This window comes from Marmota flaviventris, chromosome 18 (genome assembly GCF_047511675.1).
Source record: "Marmota flaviventris isolate mMarFla1 chromosome 18, mMarFla1.hap1, whole genome shotgun sequence".
Taxonomy (NCBI): Eukaryota; Metazoa; Chordata; class Mammalia; order Rodentia; family Sciuridae; genus Marmota; species Marmota flaviventris.
This window is the reverse complement of record NC_092515.1, coordinates 21,918,869-21,937,686: the sequence shown is the minus strand read 5'-3', so window position 1 is coordinate 21,937,686 and position 18,818 is coordinate 21,918,869. Positions and strand designations below refer to the sequence as shown.

At 31.2% G+C, this 18,818-nt stretch overlaps 1 protein-coding gene across 2 annotated transcripts in view; it reads left to right on the top strand.

Moving 5' to 3' along the window:
• Uri1 (URI1 prefoldin like chaperone) overlaps positions 1–10,391 on the top strand; it is a 63,978-nt gene extending 53,587 nt beyond the window's left edge. For both annotated transcript variants that reach the window (XM_027941459.2, XM_071605216.1), the window contains 5 exons: positions 1,291–1,459; positions 3,047–3,383; positions 5,174–5,316; positions 6,072–6,324; positions 8,620–10,391. In XM_027941459.2, the coding sequence (XP_027797260.1) occupies positions 1,291–1,459; positions 3,047–3,383; positions 5,174–5,316; positions 6,072–6,324; positions 8,620–8,799 (1,082 nt within the window). In that variant the 3' untranslated portion in view covers positions 8,800–10,391. The remainder of the gene's footprint in view (positions 1–1,290; positions 1,460–3,046; positions 3,384–5,173; positions 5,317–6,071; positions 6,325–8,619) is intronic.
• Positions 10,392–18,818: the final 8,427 nt, after the last annotated feature.

Below are 18,818 nucleotides of genomic sequence, written 5' to 3'. Positions count from 1 at the left end.
ACTTCTTATAAAGGCAGTGGCTCTTTTGTTGGTTGTAAAGTATTACAATAATGAAATTTTTTAAAGTATTACAGAAATGGTTTATAATTTGCTTCTATAAAAAACTGTAATAAGAATTGTAATGCATTCTGCTGCCATATATAAATAAAATCCTGTTACTTTTAACATTTATTTTGATTTTTAGAGTTTATATTTTGGTAATTTCCTCTGGAAAAAAATTAATTAGTTGCAAGTAGAGATACTTTTAGAGGCCATATACTAGCCATAATATCTATACTGAAGTGGCATCATAAGTAATAGGAAGTGGCAGTGGCCTTAGAAGGTGAAATAAAGGAAACATATATTAAAGCTCAGAAAGACAAATTATTTAGAGTGACAAGTGAGAAATTTTGCTGCAAGTCTGAAACATAAAAACCATTATTACTGTTTTATCAATAAAGAGAAAAGTATTAAATGTAATTTGGATATTTTCAAATTCAGAAAACAGTGCTATAAATTTGAATATATGATGAATTGGACGTCAACTAGTAGTATCATACCTCATAAAAGATAGTACTTTACATTTCCCATTACTTTCTTCAAAGCTTCAACTGGCTCTGTTAAGAAAGATCTTTTTTAAAGTGAAAAGCAGATAGGTTTAAGTTCAGATTGGATTCACCCCTGCCCTCAGATGAGGATTAACAAATAAAATTAAGCAATTTAAATAGCAGAGATGTTTATGTGTAAAATTATAATGGAACTTTTTAGAAATTAGCTTCTATCATTTCTTTCTAGGACAGTCATTCTTAGCTATGCCTTTGAGTTTAAAGTATCCACTTTCAAGGTTTTTACCTGTTGCATTAGTAAGTAAATTCTCTGTAAGTTAGGATGATATGTGGATAGTATTACTTGTGTTGAATTTTGCATTATAACCGGGATGCATCATGACTGTTTCTACTTACACATTTTTTTGAATCTCTGGAGCAGCTCTTTAACAACTTTTAATATACATGTATGTTCTCTGGGGCCCTTGTTGAGATATAGATTATGATTCAGCAGGTTTGGGAGACTATGAGAGTCTACACTTCTGAAATGTTCTCCAAGGATGCCTGTGCTGCTGGTCCATGGACTACATTTTGAGTAGCAAGGCTGTAAGAGACAAGCGTCCTTATAGCTCTGTTGGGTGTAAAAGTCATGTACTCGCTGTGTCTCAGTAGGCCGTTTGCTCTTAAAAAAAATCAAAACTAAGTCTGGGTTTGTGTTTTTTTAAGATTAACTGTTAACACTCATGTCTTTTCTTTTTTAAAATAGCCAAACAACGAATTGCTCATAAACCTCATTCCAAACCAAAAACTTCAAATATTTTTGAAGCAAATTTTGCAAATGAAGTAAAATCTGAGAATTTGCTTGCTGATAAGGAACTGTGGGCTCGACTTGAAGAACTAGAGAGACAAGAAGAATTGCTGGGTGAACTTGATAGGTATCTAATAATAAATAAATTTTCCAAAATAAATTTGTTTTTATGCAGAAAGGTATAATAAATTATCAATAATCTTTCCCCCCCAAATAAATATTAATTCTCTAGAGTACTTTTTTAGGACTGTGTCCTTATGTACATTCTCATGCATGTGCATGTACACGCTTAAGAAAAACATCTCCATTTTCTTCTTTTAAGAGTTGACCTATATTTTGTATAATGAAGTAATTATAACAGTCGATTTTTAATAATTATGGATGCATTAAATATTAAATTTAATGAAGTATTTTTATGCTGTACTCCAAGATGTTTTATCTTTGACTTTTTAAAAAGAAAAGTTTGGGGCTGAGGCTGTAGCTCAGTGGCAGAGCACTTGCCTAGCATGTGTGAGGAACTGGCTTCAATCCTCAGCACAACATAAAAATAAACAAATAAAATAAAGGCATTGTGTCCATCTACAACTACTAAAAAATTAAAACAGTTTGCTTTGAATTTTAACTTGAAATTATTAAGTGTTTATCCTTGCCTTCCATTTGCAAACTTTTTTGTTTATTGAATAGGCAGTTTGTAATCTGATCAGGTAGTTTTATGTATGAGAAACTTTACTAAACTGCTATTTGTAATACACATTAGCACTTACTTAGAATTCTCAAAATGCTAAATGAAGTCTGCTACTACCGAAGTTCCTATACTATTTTGCTTAAATGATGTACCATATGCAGTAATTCTGTGAAAAATAAGACAAGAAACACAAAAGATTTTGCCCCTACCATTTCACCTATAAATTCTTAGGTCTTTTTGATTAACTGGTACTATTTCACTTTTTAAAACCAGTATTGGATCTTCTGATTTTCTTAGTCATGATTCTCTTTCTATTTTTGCATGATGTTATTTCAGTTCTATTGCATTTTTGGTTTTGTTATTTTTATAAGGTCCTCAACTCCTTTATAGAATGAAGCATGATAAGTGTATATTCATTTGTATAAATGTAAGTATATTCATGTGCATATGTATATGTATTTTCTCTCTTAAAATTACAATAATACATTTTTGTATTATTTTAAAATATCTTGAGGATAGAAAAAGAAAATAAAGACACAATTATGTGGCATTAACTTCTACTTTAATAGAAATACATATTCTTTGAATTTCTTGTTGTACTATTGATATTTATATTTTTGGCCAAAATTCAAAGATAAAGTTAAACTTTATATTCTACTTACGTGTGAAAAGTACAATGTACAGAAATGGCATAGAAACTAATTTTTTTTAATTCACATAAAAATATTTTTATCCTTTTTTTAACCTAGAATTCTAGTTTAAAAAAATACTTTATTCAAAATCTTGTAACCCAGGACTGGGGTTCTGGCTCAGTGGTAGAGTACTCGCCTAGCACGTGCAAGGCACTGGGTTCAATCCTCAGCACCACATAAAAATAAATAAATAAAATAAAGGTATTGTATCCAACTACAACTAAAAAATAAATATTTAAAGAAAAAAATCTTGTAACCCACTGAAATAAGATGAAAATTCGAATAGGTAAAATTCTAGTGTTTTTGTTTTATTAATATTCTCTTTTTCTATTACTAGTAAGCCTGATGCTGTGATTGCAAATGGAGAAGACACAACCTCTTCTGAAGAGGAGAAGGAAGATCAAAACACAAATGTGAATGTGATACATCAAGAAACAAACTCCCTTACTCCCAGCAGTTATCATAAGGATGTTACACATTCAGAACAATTCAATGGACAAGTGAATAGTCAGTTGAACTGTTCAGTAAATGGTTCAAGTTCTTGTCACAGTAATGAAGAATATGATGAAGACAACAGTGATGATGGTTATAATGAAAATGACCATAATGCTTTAGGGATTGGAGATAATTCTGTACCAACAATATATTTTTCTCATACTGTTGAACCTAAGAGGGTTTGTATTTTTTTAACTTTACTAATTTTTCATTTAATTTGAACATTAAATACCATCTATGATATTTTTTAAGAGAAAAGTAGCAGTGATGAATATTGATACTGCCAAATAGGAAAATCATCTTTGCCTCTTAATCTGACCAATGTATCTTAAAAGAAAAAAAAAGGGGGGGGGGGTATTCTAATTAGTTAGCTAGTATTGGTCCATAGTTCAGAGAAGCCACAATGTAATTTGAGCTGGGATCTGGAAGGGAGTCATATTTAAATTGAAGCTACGGTGGCTCCACCTGTCCTTACTATAGAGAGTTTTCTTAAGAACTCTGTAGTTAATTATATTGTGGGCATTTTGGTATGTTTAGTATGTTGGGAGGGACTATATTAGTTTAATTTTCTATTATGTCAGGTTTTTGTTTTCTGTGTCAGCAATCAATGAATAAGAACATCATGGACAAAAAGGAAAAATTTAGGAGAAAGTCAATTCTTCCTTTTCTAACAAATATAAACATCTGTATATGATGTGTTTAGAATATGGGCATTTAAGAGCTGGGGATGATTGTAGAGATCTTTTAATCCAGGTTTTCAGATTTATCTTTTGTATCAAAAGCCTTTTTATTTCTTCCATAATTTTTGTAGAATTTCAGTATTTAAAATAGATCAAAGCAGGCTGACTTTGGTTGAAGGAAGCATGGGATACCTTAAGTATACCTCTGCCCTCTCTGTGCCCATGTAGTGTATAACGTACCTCCAGGAATTCATCTTTCTAATTCAGGAAATCTTCAGGTCTACAAGACATAGAGATGGTAATAAATCAAATGTGCCTTTGACCCATGGTACTTGCATGCCTGTAAAAAAAATCTTGCAAAAAGTCTTTCCTACTATAGTTATAATATGCTTGACATGTAGTTTTCCTTTTCAGAGTTCAGAATTATGGTTCATTGTTAAGTGCCTGTGATGAATAACCATACTTCATACACTTTAGGTTTCTTAAGTTATCCTTGTTCTAATAGGAAGTGAAATAATTATATATATGTGTGTGTCTGTGTGTGTGCGTGCGCATGATTTACACACATATACACACTCACATATTCTAATACATCAGACTAAAGGGATCATTGGTATTCTTTGGGAAAATTTGACAGGAATGATTAGCTAGAAAAAAGTTTTGTGATGCTTTTAAGTTTTCTTATTTCCATTTAGATGAAACAGGAAGAATAAATAATATTTGTAGGAATGTTATGGGAAAGAACAGTTACTAACATAGAAAATGTGGCCTTAATGCTAAGTATTATAATCCTGAACAGGATTAGTTTTTAGTGTTCAGACCTTCAGTTTCTAAAATTAAAAATGTTTAAAAATTTTTGGAATACTTAAACATTATCTGATATTACTTTATGGCTTAAATGTTATAGTCTTACTGAATTTTTCTTTTGGTTAATTGTGCCTTTGTTTTGAAATGTATGATTTAAGTCTAAAACTTATACCAAAGTAATGGAGTGAGGTGAAGTGAAGTTTAAGATAAATCTAGCATTTAGTTTAAATGTTTTTTGCTTTCTATATAATAATAAAGACACGACTACAATAAATCACTAAAGAAAATATAATTTTTAGCATTATAGAAATATGATAAGGACTTCTTTACCCTACCTGATAATGCATATTATTTCAGTACTGAAGAATTTTAGCTCTATATCTTTTAACTATTACTTCTTTAATTATAGAATTTATATTTTATTTTGGTCCTTGATTTAATTTCCCAAGAGATTTTTAATTTTTTTGTTGTGAAATTTTTAGGTTCGAATAAATACTGGAAAAAATACCACTTTAAAATTCAGTGAAAAGAAAGAAGAAGCCAAACGTAAACGAAAGAACAACGCTGGAAGTGGTCATTCTGCTCAAGAGCTGCCTACAATCAGGACTCCTGCTGACATTTATAGGTGAGTAATATCTGTCACAGACTGTAGTGTAATCTGCAGATTCCTTTTTTTCTAACTGGACTTGTATAGGAAAAGATTGTTTGTAATCCAGAAGATTCTGAAAAATTAAGTGTTCTGATGAAGTTAGCTTAGCATTTGAAAAGCGCCACTGCAACAGCCCAGTCCAAAGCAGTTGGAACGTTGTATGGTTATTTTTTCATTTTCTTTTCTTTACTAGTGCCTTTGAAACATTCCCAACTGGTCTAGGCAAAAAGTCTTTCATCTTAAGTTTACAAATGAAAGCTAATACTTAAAATGGGCTAGGATAATACTTTCTTTCCTACTATAGTTATAATATGCTTGACATGTAGTTTTCCTTTTCAGAGCAAAAATTAATTATACTGTTTCAGTTTTTTGTTGTGGTGTTTGTTGAAAAAGTTATCATTTGAAACTGCTTAACTATTTTTGACATGTTTGTAAAATGGTGAAAATTGCCAAATGTCTTATTAGTGGGTATAAAACTACATAGAATTTTTGCAGATCACCTAGATGTTATCACCTACAATATGATTATAATTAACATGCTATATTTTGTTAGACAAAAAAGTCATGTCTTCCAAAAATATGTTATTTAAGGCTGTGAAATTACTTTGAATGTAAATATTTTAGATGGAAACTTTCCAACAAAACGTTTCAGATTAATTTTGAGATTTTAAAAATTTCTTGTAAAGTTACTTTGTTTTATGATTTAAGGTGTGTGTATTTTTTCAATATAGAGTCTTTGTTGATGTTGTGAACGGAGAATATGTTCCTCGTAAATCTATCCTGAAGTCTCGAAGCAGAGAAAATAGTGTTTGTAGTGATACCAGTGAAAGCAGTGCTGCTGAATTTGATGATAGGCGGGGAGTTTTGAGGAGTATTAGCTGTGAAGAAGCCACTTGTAGTGACACCAGTGAAAGCATTTTAGAAGAAGACCCACAACAAGAAAATCATCAAAAGAAACTTTTGCCATTATCAGGAACATCTGAGGTGTGTATCTCTATTTCTATAGTATCTTTGCAATTTTTACTATTTAGTTGGAAAAGTTATAGGATCTAATTAGTCTTAGATTTGTACTTTTTGGATAATAATTTGTTAAAAATAGTCACTAGCAAACACAATTGTGGTATTAGAATAGTTCAAAAATTTGTTTTAGTGAAATACCTGTTTTGAAGTTTTATTTTGGTACAGTGGCAATTTAAAAATATCTGAAGTGGCACATGTGGTATAACTTTTAGATAGAAAATCATTTAGCAGTTTATATTAAATAAATTACCAGTGGACCAGACTATAGTCATTTTCTGTTAGCTTGAGTAGAAGTGCCTTGGTGCTTTGATGAAGGCACCAAGTGCCTTGGTGGAGTTGAAGAAAAATGTAAATAATTTTTCTATGTTTTGACCTGTTCCAGTGAAACAAAACTTGACTGGTTATGGGATCATTTTCCAATCTGATGGAACCATCAGAAAAATTGGGGCACACTCATGTTTTGCCCACCATGTTGCATACAGTTATGTAGAAGTGGAAGACAGGTTGAGAATACTGAAATAAGAATTCCTATCAATGAAATAATATGGTATAGTTTCCATTGTACCCAGATTTGATATTTTTATTCTTGTTTTGATGGGTACTTAAAGCTTTCAATTTATAAAGTATTTAGGAAGACTGGAAAACTCATACCTGTACCAAACCAATGTGCACATTTATATATACATCAGATACATGTAAAAATATATTTATATATAAGTTTATTTGTAAAAATGTCATTGCTTATACTCTGTGGTTCTGCTTGTACCAAATATGCTAAAAGGTAATTGTGGATAGAGATTGTTAGCATTTAGAGGACCATACATAAAACTAGATTGGTCTCCTCTTCCCCTAGTAGAATGATCTTATGTGACCCAGAAAATATCTTATTTAATAGTCTGCAATAATGACTGTTAGAAAACAGGTAATAGACTTTTGCCAATAAAAGCTTGAAAATTTGATTTTTGTAAGAACTTTAAAGTATCATAGTATAACTAGAGTTAGAATATGGAACTTATTTTCACCCTGTGAGCTTTGTATTTTATATTGAACTATTATAATAGCTGTTTTATGTTAAAAAATAAATTTTTTTAACATCAAAATGAATAGTTCGTGATTATAGCAATAGTTTTAAAAATCATTCTCAGTATCTTTTAAATACCAAACGATTGGGTCTTTCAGAAGTGTTTTAAAGATGATATGAAGACTGTGCTCAGCATAATAAAATGGAGTTTCTAGAAAAGTAAGCTTTGGACTGTTTTTAAGAGCTATACTCCCCAAATATTTTGGGAAGAAGGTAGCATTTCTTGTTTAAGTGGTGGAGTAGGGTGGAGGATCGTGGCTTTTCAACTGTTGTCTTAACTAATTTTGAACATTTGATAGACAAAGAGAAGCAAAATATGTATGAAAGTTTACATATCAAATTTTAGTTTGTACTTAAGTTTTTAGAAAATGTAATGAGAGAGGTTTAAAATACCAGAGATCTTAAAAACAATTCCTGGGGCTAGGGTTGTGGCTCAGTGGTAGAGCGCTTGCCTAGCATATGTGAGGCACTGGATTTGATCCTCAGCACCACATAAAAATAAATAAATAAAATAAATGTCTATCAACAATTAAAAAAACATTTTTTTAAAAAACCCTCCTAATTTCTGTTTCTAAATTTAATTGCATTAAAATTATAAAGCCTATAGTTAATCACAATAGTGTTAACAGTTTCGTTTTTCAGATTCCACTGATCTCTTAAATAAAATTAAACAGGATGCAGTAAAATACTCAAATAATCATATAACCACTAAAGAGATGTCAGTACTGTTGAAAATAAGATATTGGCTAGTGGGCAGCATGGCCTCCAGAGATCATGTACCAACTGATGCACCGGAGTCTGCATTTGACACCCTAGTATCTTTTTAAATTTAAATACATATTGTTTCACAGTTAGATCTAGACATAATAGAATGTGTAAAAGCTTAGGGCCCCTTTATTTATCATTTTTGTTTTTACCCAGACAAAATAGGCATTTTGCATATTGTTTCTTGCATGTGTACTATAAAAATTATATTTTGGTGGTGTAAGTAGGAAAAATTTAATGGTACTCAGTTTCTCTCTGAACAATTTATATTCTGATGTTAAAATATTATATTTCCCAAAATCTTGTGAATTTACTTTTAGTGAGAATAAATGTCTAATTGGTGAATAAAGTAAAGATTTTATGGCATCTTATTTATAGGTTTATTACCACGAATCTGACTTTTTGTCTTCTAGGCTTTTTCTGGAACTGTAATAGAAAAAGAATTTTTATCCTCTTTAACACCACACCCAGCCATTGCTCATCCTGTACTACCCACCATTCCGGAACGAAAAGAAATTCTGTCAGAAGTATCAGAAGAACCTGCAAAAAGGGTTTCAAAGTTCAAAGCTGCCAGATTGCAACAGAAAAACTAGGAAATGGGAGTTTACATCCTAAAACCTAGTTGTGCATTTTTAGAATGTATAAGCAAAATATGTTACATGTAGTTTGAAATAAGGTGTTTTGAGTTAGTTTGGTAGCAAGTTCTCTTATCAGTGATATTACAAAAATCATAGTAAATGTTTGAATACATTAATATTCAGCTTGTTTTGTTAATTCTCTGACTACTAAGTTGGCCTTACAATTTTGAATTATTTTTCAAAGAACACAGTTCATATGCATTGCTTTTGTGTTTTAAACTAAATACAAGCAGTTTTGTACCAGCTGTGATGTTGTGTGTACCATATGGACCATTTAAAAGAATCTTTTAAGATATCAAATAGATTCAACAATTATATTACTTGCTTTTGCATTTTAAAGGCACTTTAAAAAAAATCTACTTCCCTTATAGGTTTTGTAAGCTAGGTGGCTATTTAAAAGAAAGAAAGAAAGAAAAACAAACAAACAAAAACCTCTTCCCTTTGAATGTCATACTGTAATCCTTAAGACAGAAAGCTACATGTACCCCATGGGAAAGTTTCTTTGACTGGAAGAATGATATTTTGTAAAGTATTTCTTTTCAAGTAAAAATTTTATGAAACTTGGTCTCTAAAATGTTGCGAACTTTATGATTTAGAACTGAATATGGAAATGTCTTTGATTCATATGTGTATATACCACACAACAGATTCTTGAATTCTTATAATTCCATAGGAACTACTTCTCCCCCTTCTGTATAGTTTTCACTGGGATTACCTTTGGGAGAGAAGGAAAGTTTGTCTAGATGCTTTAAAAAAAAAAAAAATGAATGAATGAATGAATTTTTCAAATAAAATTTTCTTATGTTTTAATCTTTCCAACATTTTCATTCTTTAAGCCTACTTTACTACTAGTAAATAACTAGATAACATATTTACTTTGTTACTTTGTAGTAAAATTCCTTAAAGATAAATTTAGTCTAACATTGAAAATTATACTGCAAGTGTTAATAATTAGCTTGATGCATGCTAAAATGTAGCTTTTAAAAAGCATTCTGCATTAGTACTAAAATAAGCCATCAATGCCAGTCCACCCTCTCTATTCATGGCTAAATATTTAAGGGTTATTTATAGCTTCTTTAATGAATTCTTGCTTAAACAAAGTGAAATTATGTCCTAGAAAAGTAGAAGCTATTTGTAACTAGAACAGCACAACTGTAAAAAGTTTTATGAATATGTATTTTAATGATAAAGGGGTGAACTTGAATCCCCAGTAATTAATGGATCATTTAGAACAGAGAACTGATTTTGAAAGATCACCTAAAAATGTAGAAAATTTGTTCTTTAGTCAGTTCTGATCAGCTGTATGTTTTGTAGTTAAAAACAGGTTTTCTTTCAGTTCACCCTGTTCATAAACCAAATAGTGCAAACCACTCACAAAGGAGTTCTCCCTGTCTTTCTCAATTGCTATTTAAGTGAACCTTTCTGTGTTAACCCCCACTCCCCGCCCCTGGTTAGAACAAACTTTATTGTAGGACTGTGGTGGTATTTAGAGATGTATAATTTCAAGAGTATTGTCATTAAATATTTTTTCATGTTTATGAACTTCATTTTGAGCCTGCTGTTTATATAGTCTGTTACTTCCTTCAAATAATTTTTCTTTCATAGAATATGGTAGTAGAAACAACAAAAAGTGTTTGATAACATATTTTTTGTATGTTCTGCTCAAGACCATACGAAATAGTGTTGCCCCATTTCATAATTTCAATCTTATAGCAAAGTTTTACATTATAGCTTGAAGTTATTAAATTCAAATTTCCTTGGGACAAAATGAAGCTGGTCTTAAGGGTTCTGCTTTAAACCACTGTAAAACAGAACAGCAGACCAAAACACTCTTTTCTTCACCTTTACTTTGAACTAATTTTAATGCTACCACCAAAAATTGCACCAAACAGTACAGAGATTTCCTGTATGCCTGCTTCCCCCAATGTTATAACATACAATGTTTCTACAATGATCAAAACTAGGAAATTTATATTGGTGTAATTCTACAAACTGCAGATCTTAATTTGAATTTCACCAACTTTTTCACTAATGTTCCTTCCAGAATCCTGTATAGTACCCTAACTTTAATTATTATTGTTCCTTAGTCTCCCCTGATCTCTGACAGTTCCTCAGTTTTTCCTTGTCTTTCTTTACTTGACATTTTTGAAGAGTACTGATTGTAGAATGTTCCTCAGTTTTTTTTTAATATATTCACATAATTAGAATGAAGTTTTGCATTTTTGACAAGATTACTATAGATACACATCATATCAAGAGGTTCTTGTTAGAGATACCTTCTGCTGTGTCATTTCAAGAAATCTTTACTTCAAATTGTGAACCGTAATCACTTGGTTAAGATGATGTCTGTCATGGGCTGAGTGGGGCACACCTGTAATCCCAATGGCTCGGGAGGCTGAAGTAGGAGAATGAGAGTTCAAAGCCAGCCTCAGCAAAAGCGAGTCACTGAGCAACTCAGTGAGACACCCTGTCTCTAAATAAAATACAAAATAGGGTAGGGAAATGGCTCAGTGGTCAAGTGCCCCTGAGAGAAGATGTCGTCAGTGGAGCTCTGTCAGGAGGTATCTCCGCTGTAAAGTTTATATCTTTTTCTTTATAGTTAATATCTCAGGGGAGATCATTTAAGATTGTGTAAATCTTTTTTTTTTTCTCAATGTGGAGCCCACAAATTTTGGCATCTATTGTTGGGTCTTGTCTGAAACAGCACTGTTGTATTTTCCTAATGGTGATTTTCTGTTTTCTCCTTTCCTTCTACATTTGTTTTTTGGAATTCTTATGTTCTAAACAGTGCCTCCACTCATACCCTGTTAATTTAATTTTTATATCAGTGTGGACTCCTGGATATTTATTTTATTCTGTGGATTAAAATTCAAAACTATCATTGTTATGCAGCTCAATTTGTTCTATCTTTGGCCATTAGGAACTCCTTTGCATTGGCTTAGAAGTTCATTCAACAAGTTCTTTATTTTTTTATTTTATTATTTTTGAATACTTTCTTACCCTTTACCACCAAAAATTTTACAGGCTCTGCTTATATATTTACTTGTCCCAGCACTGGAATCAACCACTTCTCCAGGGAACCCTGTCTCTTTATTGGACATTGGGGCTTAGAAACCAACCAACATCTGTTCATGTATTTACTGTCACTGAGCTGTCATTGCTTCTTGTCCTTTTCAGATGAGAGAAATTTATGTGTATACTTACCAACACACACTTTTATATGTTTAATTATATTAAAAACCATGAGTTTATACTGATACTTGATTTTAACTACCATAGGACTTAGGTTTTCAAGTTTTTCCTTGTTTGTGACTTCTTTTCTCCAATATGGATAAACCTGGCTCTTATCTAAATGTATTTATTGTTTTTTGAGCGTAATACTCATTAGTTTGGAAATACTAATTTGTACCCATAGGAGAAACACATTTATTAAGTACATTACACTATTTAAGTATAGTTCTTTTTGTGGTAGCCTTATATTATGTGGAGAAACTGTTTCCCAAAGTTACACAGGCTCATTCTTTTCCACTCTCTTCATTGTAATTGTCATTCATTTGTACTACAGCTAGTTTGTCACTCTCTGAATTCCATTGAGGCCTCTCTGCATATCCTGGTTGGTTTGAATGGTTTATTGAGGGGGGGGGGGTCTGTAAAGGAATGTGAACATTAATTTTGGTTCTCAGAGTTGAGAGTTGTATGGAAAGGCATACTTAAGAAAAGTGTCACTCCCTTCCCTGTTTTCTTCTCTCTCTTCAGTTCCACCTCCCTCCTTCCCATTCCCAGCTTCTCTGTTAAACCCCTACTTACCCATTTTAACTAACTGATGTTTTTAGTTTCTAGTTTAACATTTCTTTTGCACAAAGAGCAGATGTTTTCTACATATCTTTTTATATTTCTTTAGTTAAGGACACTCTCCACTGCTTTTTAATTAATGTTTCAATTAATAGTACACCCTGGTAACGTCACCATGTCAGTTTATACAGATCTTATTCTTGTTTACAAAGATAGAGTACTCCATTGCATAGGTAGATCACTGTTTGCTCAGCCACTTTTCTATGTATGGGCATTTAGGGTGTTTCCTGTATTTTGCAATTACGTATAACGATGCAGTAAATCACTTTGTATTTTTTGTATCATTGGAGGTTTTATCTTTGAGGTAGATTCCTAAAAGTAGGATAGATGAGCTGTCTGCACAATTAGTATATACTTTTTACTATTACTACATGTTTTCTTTAGCAAAATCTATTTTTATATATATTTGTTTTGTTCCTTCATTGAGGACGTGTTTTTAACATATATGATTGCATATCTGCATTTTATTGAGGATTCTTTTTTTGTTTGTTTGTCTGCTGGGGATTAGAACCCAGGGTCTTATGCATACTAGGCAAGCATTTTACCACTGAGCTACATTTAAATAATGATTTAGGGAAAATATAGTGTCTTAAACAGACTTTAGTCATTGAAGTATATTGTGTTGTATAGTTATGTTCATTTTGCTACAAAATTTCAAATTACTTATGCTTGTGATTTATATGAATTTTCCATTTATTGTAGTATTTCCAAATTCATAAAATTCACTTATCTACTTACTTTATGGATTTGTCTTCTCCATAAGAAACAGCTTTCCAGGGTTAAAACTAATCTGTGTGTCCTTTAGTTGAGTGGCATATATATTCCCAGGTAAATGCCTCTAAGAATTCCTCAACTACAGTAAATATTTATGGCTTTTGTGTCTAATTTATTGGTGGATAATATCAAATTTTTACATTTTAAAATACTTTCTCAGTTATTTAAATTTTATTTTTGAGGAATATAAGGTAAAAATTTTTGTTGTTCCTTTAACCAATGAATCAGATATTTTTGAGCACTGACTGTCAAACATTTTTTATGAACTTTATGTGAATTATTTTTCATTAACAGCCTAGTAATATGAGTACTACTGTTTTATTTCTCTCCTATTTCCCATTTTAGAGATGTGGAAACAAAGAGAAGGATACAGCTACATTTTAAATCATATGACTATTTAAGTGGGTTAAACCCAAGCATCCTTGCTCCAAAATAAGCTTACTTTAAGACTTTTTTTTTTTTTTTGGTGGTGGGGGGCATTATCTGCTCTCTCCAAACAAGAGTACTTAGCTAGTAAGAAAATATGTGACCTGTATAATATTTATGATCTTACCATTAGTTCAACTTTTAAAAATATGAATTTGAAACTTGTTTCTTGAACTTCTTACATGAGGGAATTCATTTTGACATCATTGATGGAGTCTCGATGTTAATTTGGCTATATGCATAAAAGAAATCAATATGTAGGTAGAGAATAATAGAAGAGAGATAGTGTAACAATTATTTCATTGAGAAAACATTTTTTTCCTTTACATTAATTTATGTACATACACACATGAGTTTAGAATTTGTATCTCAAATGGCCTTGGTGACCTTCTTTATCCCTAATGATTTTTTTTTTTTTTTGCATACCATAGAGGTAGTTAAATATTTTCTTAGTATAACAGGTTTCATCTTTTGTGTGTAAATGTGATCTTTTTGTTTTGTTTTTATGTGTGTATTATATGTGTACCTAATGGTAGTAGTATTGTAAATAGTTTTTAACATACTCTGATGATACCCTATAACTGTCAAATATAATTTGTGTTTATTATAATTACTCTTGTTGGGACAACTTCTGCTGTCTCATTTTGGGCATTATGTTCCTGCTTCTTGTTTATTGCTTTTCCCTCCTTACTATTGTTTAGATTCATGCCCCCCCCCCCCCCTTGCTCCCACATTCTTGCCACTGATTCAGAAGTTATATACTTGCCATATTATAATTTTGCATGGGACACTTGGTTTTTAAAATGTGCACATTTATAGCTACCCTCTTTCTAAAGACAGTATTCTGATCACATCATTATGAAGTTTGTAGTACTTTTTTTGTAGTACATTTTTTTTCCCCTAATAGCTTTATTAAGATATGATTCATACACCATAATCTCCATTTTTAAGTATACATTTTGGAGTTTTAAGTAGATTTCAACTTGTGCTACTTTAGTGGCATATCTTGAGCATATCTTCTTTGAAGTGTATTAAAACTATTTGCACCATTTAAAATTGTTTTATTATTGAGTTGTAAGAGTTCTTTATATATTCTAAATGCAAATTCTTCATCATGTGTGATTTGTAAATATTTTCTCTTAAGTCTGTGGCTTGTCTTTATATTTTTAAAATTTGTCTTTTGAAGCACAAGTCTTTCTTTGGTTTTAATGAAGTTCAGTTGGTAAATTTTAAATTTATGTATTATACATTTGGTGTCTTAAAAATTCTTTGTGTAACCCAAAACTCACAAAGGTTTTTCTCATGTTTACTTCTAGAAGTTTGATAGTTTTAGCTCTCACAGTTAGGAATATGGTCAATTTTGAGTTAATTTTTGTGTATGGTGTGAGGCAAGGGTCTGTATTCAACTTTTTTGTGTGGATAGTTTTGATACTTAGATTATCTTGTTGCTATGAGTGTTTTGGTGGTGGCGGCAGCTGCTGCTGCTGCTGCTGCTGCTGCTGCTGCTGCTGCTGCTTCTCCTTCTTCTTCTTCCCCCTTTTTTTTGGAAATATTTTACCATAAATGTAAGGTTTTTTTTTGTGTACTCCTATTATTTCATCTGTTTTTCTTTATGCGGAAATCCCTTTGGGGATTTTTGTACAGATTAGGTTGAATATATAAATGAACTTGAGAAGAATTGCCATGCTAACAATGAGTCTTCTAATCCATGAACATGAAATATTTATTAGTTTAGATCTTGATTAATTTCTCTCAGCAGTGTTTCTTAGTTTTCATTGTGTAACTCTTATACTACTTTTGTTAAGTTTCTAATTTCTTGATTCATTTTGATGCTGTTGTAAGTGAAGATGTTTTCTTAATGTCTTTTTTGAATTATTTTTTGCTAGTATATAGAAATACAACTTTTTTTATATTGACTTTAATTCTACAACCTTACCAAATTCGTTTATTGTTTCTTGTCAAGATATATGTGTGTAGGGGTATGTGTATTCCTTAACATTTGCTGCAATACAGTGTTTTATCTGTGAATAGAGATTAATTTTTTTTTTTCTTGTCTGACAGCTCTGTCTAGAATCTCAAGTAAACATTGAAGAGAAGTGGGGAGAATGAACAGCTTTGCCTTGTTTCTGTTCTTAGGGCTAAGCTATTCAGGCTTTCATCATTAAGTATGTTGGCTGTAGGTTTTTCATACCATTCTTGTTTTTCATAGAATTTTTTTTTTTTTTTTTTTTGGTGAGCGTTGAGGGAATATCCTTTTATTAAGGGTTTGTTGGAGTTTCTTTTTATGAATGGGGTTGGATTTTGTGAATTGCTTTTTATGCATCTGTTGTCTTTTATTAACATGCTGTATTACATTAGTTGATCTTCTGATCAACTCTGGGATAAATTTTACTTTATAATATGCATAATCATTTTTATGGTAATGAATTTGGCTTGATGATATTTTGTTGGATATCTGGCATATATTCACAAGAAATTTGGTCTGTCATGTTCAATTCTTGTGATATCTTGGCCTGGCTTTTTATATAAGGATAATTTTGGCCTCACAGAATGAGATAGATTAGTTTATGAAGGACTGGTATTATATCCTTAAATATTTGGTAGAATTTACTAGTGAGATCATCTGGACCTACACTTTCCTTTGTGGGAAGTTTCATAATTGCTATTCAGTTCCTTATGATTTAATTTATATTTTTATATTTTTTCTTGAGGCCATTTTAGACCCAGAATTTGTCCATTTGATATAAATTGTCTCATTTGTCATCATAAAATTATTTGTGGTCTTCCCTTGTAAATTTATTTAATTCCTGTGGAGTTGGTAGTAATTACATTTCTTTTTTTTTTTTTTTTTTGTAATTACATTTCTGATTTGTGGTATGTTTGTTTTGGGTCAGTCTAACTAAAGTTCTGTTGATTTTGTTGATCTTTTCAGAGAAAACCTTTTGGTTTTGTTTCTCTCCTTGTTTTCTAGGTTATTGATTTCTACTGTATCTTTCTTATTTCCATCTCTTTCCTTGCTTCAGGCTTAATTTGGTCTTTTGTAGTTTTTTTTTTTTTTCACATGTTATTCATTTGAGATGTTTATTTTCTAATGTAGACATTTAAAAATATAAATTGACCTCTAAATACTGTCTTAGCTGCATCCAGTGAAGTATGATCTATTGTCTTTTCATTTTCTTCTAGCTAAGAATATCTTCTCTTTTCTCTTGAGATGTTATTTTTGAATTGTGGGTTATTTAAATATGTATTGTTTAATTTCTGAATATTAGTGGGTTTTCCAAGTTTTCTTTCTGATGTTCACTCTGTTGTGTCTGAAGAGCATACCTAGTGTATCATACTTAGTGTCTGTTAAAATTTATTAAGACTTTTTAAAATAGATAGTATATGTTTTCTCCTGTGTGCTTCAAAAGATTATGGGTTCTGTTGTATTACAAAGTGCTATATAGATGTCATGTCAGGTTTATTGTTGTTATTGTTTTTTATGTTCTTGATATTTTTTTGGTCTACTTGGTTTATCTGTTATTGGTAGTGAAGTATTGAGGGAGGCCTTAAACTGTTATTGGTGAGTTGTCATATCTTTTACTTTCATTTATTTCTGTTCCATGTGTTTTTTGGATTCTCTTGTTAGGTTTGCCATTGTTAACCATCCTTATTTATTGATATTATAAAATGTCCCTCTCGTAACATTTTAATATTAAAGTCTGTTTTTTTCTGAGATTATTACCACCACCCCAGCTCTGTTGTGGCTACATTTGCGTCTCTTTTTAATTGCAACCTTTTGTGATTTTTGGATTTTAATATTTCATGTAAACAACATGTGGTTTAATCTTATTTTTTAAAAAAATTCTGATGGTCTACTTTTTGACTATATCATTTATTCACATAATACTGATATGCTTCATTTACATCTGCCACTTTGCTGGGATGATGATGATTCTCCTCCTCTTCCATTTTTATTGTCTTTGGTTGCCTTTTTTGTGTTAAAAAAATCTTTTTTAGTGTAGCCTTTAATTCCTTTGGTGGGGATGGGGGCAGTTATTGGGATTGAACCCAGGGCCACAGTGCATGCTAGGCAAGAACTTTACCACTGAACTCCATCTGCAGTTTTCTTCTTCTTTTTTTAAAATGATACTTTATATACAACAGGAATTTATTTCTCACTTTTTTTGGAATTTGATCAGTCAGAGATCAAGGCTTATTATTACTGGCTTATTTGGTTCTTGCCAAGTATTCTTTTCCTTCCTTGCAAATGCTGCCTTCTTACTGTGTCCTCACACAGTGGAAGAGAACTTTACTAAGTTTCTCTAGTTGTTACAGGATTCATTTTAACTTACTGTTACTTTAGAATAATACTAAATTCCAGTAAAATGTAGAAACTTTGTTTCAGTATCACTCTAGTCCCTTCCTCTTCCTTGGACCTATTATTATAATATACAATACAAAGTTACACATTTTTCCCCATGGATGGTCTTTTAAATAAGAGAAGAAAGCTAAAAAGTATCTATACTGTCTTTTATATTTGCCTACATAATTACCAGTACTCTTTAATTTTTTTATATGGATTCAAGTTACCATTGGTGTCATTTTCCTTTCAGTCTTGTAAGAAAATTTCAGTAGCAAGAAATTCTTTAGCTTTATTTATCATGGATCATCTGTATTTTTGTCTTCTCTTTTTTTGGGGGGGTTACCCTGTGTGATGAGTCAAATTTCTCTTACTGCTTTGAAGCTTTTTGTTTGGCTGGGGGTGGATATTTTAATGTTTATCTGGCTTGCATTTTATTGAGCTACTTGGATATGTAGATTAATGCTTTTCATCAAATTTTCAGTTTTCAGACAGTTAAAATGTTTTAAGGCCTGTACTTCAAAAAACTTCCAAACTTTTATGGTTTTATTCTCCTTTCTGAAACTTAACCATTATGTAT